Source organism: Poecile atricapillus, chromosome Z (genome assembly GCF_030490865.1).
Source record: "Poecile atricapillus isolate bPoeAtr1 chromosome Z, bPoeAtr1.hap1, whole genome shotgun sequence".
NCBI classification, from domain to species: Eukaryota; Metazoa; Chordata; class Aves; order Passeriformes; family Paridae; genus Poecile; species Poecile atricapillus.
The window spans coordinates 111787511-111796844 of record NC_081289.1 but is presented as its reverse complement, the minus strand read 5'-3'; the positions used below and the strand labels follow the sequence as shown (position 1 = coordinate 111796844).

The 9334-nt window shown below is 35.6% G+C and overlaps 1 protein-coding gene across 3 annotated transcripts in view; it reads right to left on the bottom strand.

Moving 5' to 3' along the window:
- Positions 1–332: 332 nt before the first annotated feature.
- MLLT3 (MLLT3 super elongation complex subunit) overlaps positions 333–9334 on the bottom strand; it is a 117420-nt gene continuing 108418 nt past the window's right edge. For 2 of the 3 annotated variants that reach the window (XM_058827283.1, XM_058827284.1), the window contains one exon: positions 334–4170. In XM_058827283.1, coding sequence (XP_058683266.1) covers positions 4039–4170 — 132 coding nt within the window. In that variant the 3' untranslated portion in view covers positions 334–4038. Of the gene's footprint in view, positions 4171–9334 lie in introns of all 3 variants that reach the window. The other variant, XM_058827285.1, reaches the window with a different exon arrangement.

The following is a 9334-nucleotide window of genomic DNA, read 5'->3' as shown; positions in this document are numbered from 1 at the left end:
CAGAGTAGCTTCCTGGTGTACACTACATTCTACTGTACACTGCTTGACAATTAAGAAAACTATCGAGGCTCATAAAAACACATGCCTCACAGTTGTTAAACTTTGGAACATCTCTGATTTCACTGCTTATTTCTGTAGTTCCTCCTAGCTCCTGCTGTGGCTGAAAACCTGACAAAATTTTCATGAAGAGGCTTAATTTCTGCAAACCACAGGCCAACAAGCAAACACAAAACAGACTCTATAGACTGAAATAAGAGTTTACTAAAAGATAGTTTGCCATCAAACTGCAAGTGGTAAAAGATGGGATATGGTGTACGTCAACAAATCAAACATCCTCCCATCAGAGCAGCGTCTGGAATTAAATAATGCACACAAGAAAACCAAATGAAAGAAGTGGTTTTCACTTCAAACAATTCTACAGCATTCCCATCAATTCTGCAAACTAAGTGACAGGACTTAAAATCAATGGGTCATTCAAGAGACCCCAAAACACTTGGGGATACAGCTTCTAGATTTATAGATTATACCAAGTAAGGACCAAGGACTCAAACTAGATTGTGAAAGTACTTTATTTCACTGTGAGAATGGGAAAGAAGAACAATGGGTCAGGCAAAACCCAAGAATTTGTAATTTCCTTCCCAGAGACTAAAAGAAACTTTAATAGAAATATACTGGGCTCTCCAAATGCACTGTACTGTGTGCATTTTGTTTCTGAAATTGAAAGCATAGACTTTTCCTAAAAACACCAAACCAATGAAGAGAGAGAGTAATGATAAATCATTTCTTACAGTCCAAAGGCTGAAGACTGAGCACTGGCTTAGTTTTACTTCAGAAGACTCTCTTCACTTTCAGAGGAGGAAAGAAGACCCCCCCTTCTTCCTTTCTAGCTCTTTTTCTTTAGCATGGACTAAGATGTCCTTCAAATTTAGATGATACTGAAAGTTTTGTAAAGCCTCTCAGCTGATTAGAACTTGTAAAAATATTAAAAATTAAATTAAAAAAATTGTCTACCCAATTGGACATCCACTTTCTGAGGAGGAAAGTTACTAGTGAGAAAACTGTCTTTGCTACAACTACTGTTCTAGAAACAGTGACTCATGCTGAGAATTACTCTAAATATTGGAATTTACTGCTAATCTCTGTCTGTCTCATCCAAATTCTCTCATATAACTCATTCTCTCATATAACTGTTTTAAACAGTTAACATAAACATATGTTTATGTTAAGTAAAACTTCAAAACATTTGTTGCCAAAACACTTTAACCCATCCCAAAGATCAGTACTCATAGATGTTAAAGACTTGGACGGGTATCTTCTTGCTTTTCCTTTAAGAGAAATATGAATGTCTGAAATTAGGTGAACATAGATTTATTTTGTTTCTGTATAAAAAATTAGATTAAAATAGCAAACTTTAAAATTTAGATCAAAACTTAGTCACTCTATTTCTATCGGAGTTTTGTGAAAAAGTCAACACACACATTGACAGCAAGTCTATTTTCTCTCTCTCACTGAATTAGAAAATTCAAGAGTTTAAGGTTCATCCACAGTTTACATTAAATTCAGCACTGATCTGATACTGTAATTGATATCATCTCCCTTTTATGCCTATTCACCTAGTTTCTCTTTTCCTCCACCCCTGTTCTCAGTGTACAATAAAGCTTATCTGGTATTTTAAGGGTAAAATGATTCATTTCACCATTTCTAAAAAAACAGTGCAATAGTCGTACTAGAAGTATCCCCTTCTGAAACTCAGTGAGTCTTTATCACAAGACTTAGCTAGAAAAGTCTAAATGGAAAAATTTCCATATACATCTGGTATAACTAACAGACAGGAAAGTTGAACACACATTTGTAGACCAAAGGTTTTAAAGGTTGCTTTTAGATTACCAAACATTTTTATATAAAACAATCAATAAAAATTGAAGTTTATCCCCTTTACATGCACCCCTCTTCCCTTCCCCATCGCCACCTGCCTTCTGTCAATAGTAAAGTTAACATTACACTCCCACTCCTCCATCCCCTCCCCAATTGCACATTAAGACACGGACTTAAAAGAACAACATAACGCTTCAAGTATGCTTCATGCCAATCATCAATAAGAATCATAACATTACTGAAAAAGTACACTTATTCTTCAGAAGCCTAAGGAGGACTTCCTGCGGAGTATGATCAAACATTTTAAATAAGAAAAAAGCCCCCCAACCCAATATGTATCGTGCCCTTTCAAAAAAGAGTAAAGTGTAAAATTTTCTTTGGACTTAAAGAAACAGTATTAAGATTTACCATCTGAATAAGAAATAACCCCAATAGTTTTTCAGTGCTGCACAAACTGTGCACATGAAACAGTAAGTCATAGAGATACTACTGTTTAGCTCTACACATAGAGACTACATGTGGCGTATAAGCATACACATGACATACTGGCCTGTCTAGCAACAAGATACATTTTTTAGTCTGGTAAACCTGAATAAACCTTTGAATCCAGAAGTATTTTTAAAATTATTATTTTCTCTTTTCATTTAGGAATTTGGATTTTTAATATAAAGGTAATGATTTCATCAAGAAACCATTAGCAATATGAGAACATGAAGCATTGATGTGAAACCAAGTACACATCCTCTTGATCTTTGATCATGCATAAACCAGGGTCCTGATTTTAAGAAATAATGGATGGTATGAAAGAATACTCATTTTTATAGACAAGAAATTCTTCTGGAAACACAGTAAGGTCATCAAACAGATACCAAAATCTGGAAACTTTAAAAAGCATATGTGCATGTATGTGTGTGTGTATATATATATATTTATATGTATATATACAGGTGTGGTATACAGGTGTATATATAGACACACACATACAGATGATATCATACATGTATTTATTCCATGTATTTATTTAACTGTATAACAACATTTTTTTCTTTTAAAATAAAAGGTTTTAATTTAGCAGTTGTAAAAAAACAAACTAAATGAGAAAAAAATCCCCAAAACAAACTAAGCAGATCATCTACTATATGAACGAACAAAAATGATATGCAAAAAGTTTTATGGTAGAAGTGAGTCACACACTGGCAGCAGAAGAGTGTTGAAACTTGAAGTAATAAATAGCTCCAAATTAAGAATTTTCTACAACATTTTCTTTAAAGACAGGACAAGTACTTTTATCTTGAGCTCCTGCAGAACACCTCCACTCTAATATATATTTAATTTTGCAACATTTAAATGGACACAAGAATGTAGACTGCAAGAGTTGCCAGATTCAGGACAGTATACATAACATTTTTTGTTGAAAGTCTTATTGGTTTATTCACTGAGGCTAGACAGCAAGTCATACGAACCTATGTGGTGCACTCTTTAACCATGGTCAATACCAATAAGTGGATAGAATCAAGGACCTGCAGTCCAGCTTTCTGTGGTCCAAGCCACTGTGGTAGACAGGAAATGAAATATAGGACCACTGCTTGGTGGCTAAGTTTGTATCTTGTCTCCTGGAACTGCAGAGGTGGAATCAAGATTGTAGTGTTTCAATTGACTAAAGAAAGATAGCAAGAAGTGGCATTTTAATATGAATAAGGTTACTAGGCTTGTGAAAGTACTGCATCAAAAGAGCACAAAAGGGACCCCACTACTTGCAATAGCTGGTAGCGTCACTCAGTGACTCACTGACTTTAGGATACATGTATGCAATAATAAATAGATCAGTTATGTAGTAAGGCAGTGTGTTGAACATGCATTCATCTTGTGGACTTGAACACCACAGAGAGAGATACATGATATCATACACATTCATTAAGAACAAATATTTTTGTTTGTTTTTCTGTGTTTTTCAAGGCTATCCAGGCAAACTTCCAGAGCATTTTCTTCTTGAGAAGAGTGGTCCTCTGAGTCTGGTCACTTTTTCTCTCCCTCATCAAGAGACTGGCTTGAAGGAAAAATAAAAGATGAAGAGGTTTTCATTTTTTTCCCCTCCATTTTGGTCGCATGATTCTGTGTATGTCATTTAAAGAACAGTTTTCAATGCAGCTATATGCTGAATCCTCAGGAGGTTCCAGATGTTTCCAGATAACTCTGTAGTTTACGGACTGTAGTTTTGTCCAGTGAACAAAGATCAAAGTCAAAGGTTGTATTTGTGATATGAAAGTGTCCAGTTTCTTCTATAAGATTTACTATCTGAAAGAAAAGAAAAGATGCAGTTGGAAATTCTGGAAGTTTTACATGCCCACTGTAAGTAAAAACAAGTACCATATGAAAGCCTAACATGACCCAAATTGCCCCAATACTTGCAGGTTAACCATTATCCTTATCATTCACTTCCTTTCTTATATACATTATTGTCCAGATTACAGCACCTTGGCTTTTTTTTTTGAGATCATCATCAACCATAGTGTCAGCATACTCATCTGCTGTGCCAACAGACATCAGCATTTATTCTTCAAATGTTCAAAGAAAATCTGCTTATTTTCTAATTCAGTAAAAAAAAGGGGGAAGGGGAAACATTATGCCTTTAACTCAAACAAATAATTTAAAAAATCCCAGGTACATCTCTGGAATATTTACTGTGTGCACAGCTGCTAAGCAGGTTACTTTAGGACATAAATGGCATAAGCTTTTCTGCAAGCAAGGAAAAGAAATAAATCCTTAGAGAGTACAGTCCATATTAAAAAATAAATAAAAAAAAATACAAGAGGTCTTACATGAACTGCTAGCTCACACACTAGCAGTCACTTTTTGAGTAACAGAGTTAAATCTATTTTATTTTTTAGCCAAATTAACCATGGAAGGCCTCCCAGCAAGGTCATAAAATCACTTAGGTTGTGGGGTCTTCAATCTTGAAGATATTCCAAAGTCATGTGGCATAGTCCCAGGCAACTGGTTCTACATGTCCCTCTGGCCTCCAGAGATTCCTTCCAATCTTAACCATCCTCCAATTCTGTGAAATCAACAGTGGATACCTAACTTGTGCCCTTCTGCATTTGTGACATTTTTAGTCTCTACACTGTAGTCTGTATTTTTGAAGAGTGGTTATACTCAACATGGAATTGCTCTAAAAATAACTACAGGTACGTTAAGTTCCAAGATGCACCCCTGCCTCAAAAAAACCACTGAGCACCTTGAAAAGCCAAAGCATTATTTGTCAGAGAGGGCTAACACAGTGCCAACTCATGGTTGCTATAAATCTCTTATGTGCTGTTTCCTTCCAAGAGACAGACATGCCAAGAGCACACAGAAAAGTGCCCCACCCTGAAGCACCCTCTGAGTAGCTCATGAGCTGACAGAACAACACTGCTCTTCTCAGTCCTTCCAACCACCCCTTGTGCAGCACTCAGGCTACACTCCAAATCCTGTCTGCGACCTCCAATTTGAAAGAATTTAGTTCTGACCTTCCACATACACCTCCACTGAAACACTGCTGCGAGATATTCCTCGATTGTTTTGAGCTTTATTACTCTGACTGCAATCCCTATTCCACAGTTGGAGGAGATACAGACGTATGACACATGGATTACAGAATGTACCTTAAAAAGACCAATCTGGTAGTAATAACCAACTTCAAAAAGAACAATGAATTGAAACTAAATATTTTGTAGATTTCCACTCTCCATGTCATTATATAAACAGATATTTTTTCTTCTCAGACCACAGAAGTAAAGATTATGTTAATGATAAATGAAATATGAAATGTGTATTGTCAGGCATGGAATGACACAGCCCAGGACAGATTAAATAGAATGGATACAAAATAAAATAATAAAAGGAAAATGCTTGTTACAATAAAAATCTTGCTTTTCAATCACCCTTTATTTTCAAATGTGAGAAAAAATAAAAATAAAATCTGTTTAATTTGGTTTGCAGCTGCCCAAAATTCTCAAAGTGCCTGGAAAAAATCCTGCTTTTATAAACACATCATTAAAATCTGTACCTCTAGCTTTCCATTTCTTTTACATATAGGAATTTTTATCTAAAATGACTAACTTCATTTGTCTGCTTGTTGATTCACAGATTTTTGTAACATTTTTCCATCCTCTACTGTTCTGCAATTCACATGAGGAAAAAAATAACCCTGTGGAAAAAAACTGATTGATATCAGAAGTAAACTTTGATATACACTATTATTCTAATTTTTGTCACTCTCTTGAGCCTTATCTAAGAGAAAAGCAAAGGTAAGTAGTCAATCCAGCCTCTTTTTGTAAAGTCTGGAATCTAATCTTGGGCTTGCTATCTGAATATCCACTGTAAGACAAATAAATGGCTGCACAAGAAGTTTACAAAAGCAGAGGGCAGGAAAATGCAGCTACATTGAACAACTCTGTCTATTGCTTCCTTGTGTTACTGCAGAAGAATACCATCCCTAGTAACCCCAACTGCAATATACTTGATTTTAGAAACGAAGATTATGTTAAAGTGTTAACACATGTATTTTTAAACAGCACTGCATATTTTAAGAAATGGATAAGAAGTTCTATTGATCAAGTTCTGCTTTGGGCTTTTAAGCTCTAGGTCAAGGGAAACATAAACATTTTAAACATATCCCTCATCCAGCCCCCAAGAGATACAGTCACTATGTCTGGGCACCTGGCAAATGACTGAAATGAACCCCAAAGGCTTTAATGGATGTACAAAAATGTATCAAGATAAACCCAGACAACTCAATGAAAAACACCTGCCTCTGTGCCAGTCAGTGAGGAATTCATGACTTACAGTATTAGCATATGCATCCTTGTGCTACTCGGAAATTCTTCAAAAAGAATAAAAGGTTGAGATTAGTTGCTAGGTAAGTCTGACAGTTCTAACATTAAAAACAGCATTAAAATGTTTTATTCCAAGAGTTCAGACTGCAAAGAACAAAAATATCCCATTTTTTCCTGCTGTATAAGCTTTGCTTTCTTGCTGTAAATTACGTCTCTGTTTACATAATGTCTCTCCAGCTCAGTTTCATCATTATCCATCATAGTATAACTATTTATCAGCCTTTAAACAAGCAAATGAGTGTGTTTGTGTAAGGAAGCCAAAGTGCAACTAATGACAGTCATTTTTCAATTTATGGAGGGTTTTAGGCCATGTGATAGTTTCCAGACCTCCAAGCTGCCCCTGGCAGAAAATTCTAAGAAGATAGTTGCCATCTGAAGTTAAGCACCTTGGGAACATGAGCAATCTAATTTTAAGCCATGCTGCATACTCTCAATTTCTCCCTTACTCCTGTGCTGCCTAATGCATTGGCTTTCAGATTTTTTACCAGCTGAAGATATGACTTCTGATGCCTCAAAATAAGATACAAAGCCCTACCAGAAATGTTGCTGCCTTTCGTGGGATCATGGTAACATTTTCTGCATTGAAAATGCAGTTAGAAACACTGCTTTAGCATTGGACATGTAGCATTAACATCTGATCGCACAATCAGTTAAAAAACAAAAAAATAAGAAAAAACCCCAACAACAACAAAAAAACAAACCAAAAAAAACCTCATCACTGTAAATTCAAACATCTTTCCTTACAGTGAAAGATGTGACAGAGGAATTTGTTTGTAAATATAATTTCAGACCAATTTCTGTCTTGCCAATATTCATAAAGAAACAGCTCACAGTACTAATTTCTTGGTGAAATAGTTTTCACATGTGAGGAACATTTCTTCTCCCTCTTGGGCAATTCTTACATGTTTGTAAGTAGCTAGCACCTAACATCAGAATGATTTCACTATGTATCTGGGCACTTGCAGTACAGTATCACATCTGTCCCCTCTTCTCTCTTTCTCAGCTTTCTTTAACAACACATCTCAAAGATAATACCTCTCTTGGGGAAGAAACACATTCACAAATGGATACAATTTTCTCTTTTCCAATTTGGCTGCATTCCTGTTTGCTGTCATGCCTATGGACTTGATAACAACTGAGACAGGAAAGAAAAAGAATTTTAAAACTAAAATCCTTTTCATGTCCCTCAGTGTAAGTTTAAAAAGCCTGTGCTTTTACACAGTATCAATGCCTTCATTGTTCTTTTTGCAAGTTCCTTCTCTGAAAATTCACTTAAAGTCTCTGTGCAAGAGACTTACCTGCCCTAACATAAACTAAGAAGATGACAGCCAACATTCAGGAACACACAACTCCATCACCATTCCATTTCAACACCAACACCTCTAAAACTCTTGCAGCTGCCTACAGTTTTCTGTTGTATATTTTTGTATTTGATCCCTCTTCTCATGCAGTAACCACAATCCTGTGATGCAGTTTTGCATCTTGCTGTTCTCACCTTCGTGCCTCCTACAATCTCTATGTATTTCTTAGTCTAGAAGTTTCATATTACTTCCTAGAAACTTTCTCAGCTCTGCATCTTTTTAATTTCTGTGCACACTGGAAGTATTTTATATTAACTACATAGTTATGTAATGACACTTAAGATGGGATGGCAGATTATTTTTAATGTAGAGAAGCACTGATCCTCTGCAAGTGGTCCGTTTAGTATTGGGAAAATATTTCTGTAAATGGATAGAATCATATGAATTAATGAGTTGCAGAATATTGAGGGATTAAAGGTTTTAAAACTAAGCTGTGTTTTGTTTTACAGCAGTACAGACCATTCACTAGTGCAGACAGGCTAACAGGTAAGTAACCTGTCTCTTCCACTGACTCCTGGTAGACCTTTGTAGCCTGTTACTATGCTGTTCCCAGCAGAATTGAACCATTGTCCAGCCTGAGCAGCCTGGCCATAAATCCAGCTTTCACTGGGGCTGTACCAACAGCCTGCAAACCTCTGAAACATGGGAAACAATCTGCAAGAACAATTTCCCCAGGAAGGCAACACCAGTTCTACATCAAGCAAACTTTCACAATATAAATAACAATGTGTAAATAATCATGGATTACTGCATTAAAAAGCCTCATCCTAAAGCAAGTTGTGAAGCAAAATTCATGAATGAATGCTTTCTCTGGTTAAAATTGTAAAATTTAAATTGGATAAATTAAATTTAAATTGAACAAATTGTCTCAAGAGAAAAAAAGTCTAGTTTAAAATGCACAAGAATATACTGCTCTTTTTCATTCATTCGGAATAGAATACTCTAGATTTCCAGCTCAGTTTCTTTTATGTTTCTTTTCACATGATTTTTCTTTGTATTAGTAACTTCCCACAAAGCTTACTATAACAGTACTCCAATATTAGAATGAATGCAATTTAGTGGACAAACATATTATTTTTCTAACAAAGACAAATAATTCTTCATCACCAAATAAATGCTACCAGTGAGAAAGAGAATGAGGGGTTCAACTTGAAGCACTTTATTTACTTTGAAAATATTTCTTAGGCCGAATAATTCCAATTGGAAAGGATTTTGCCAGTCCCA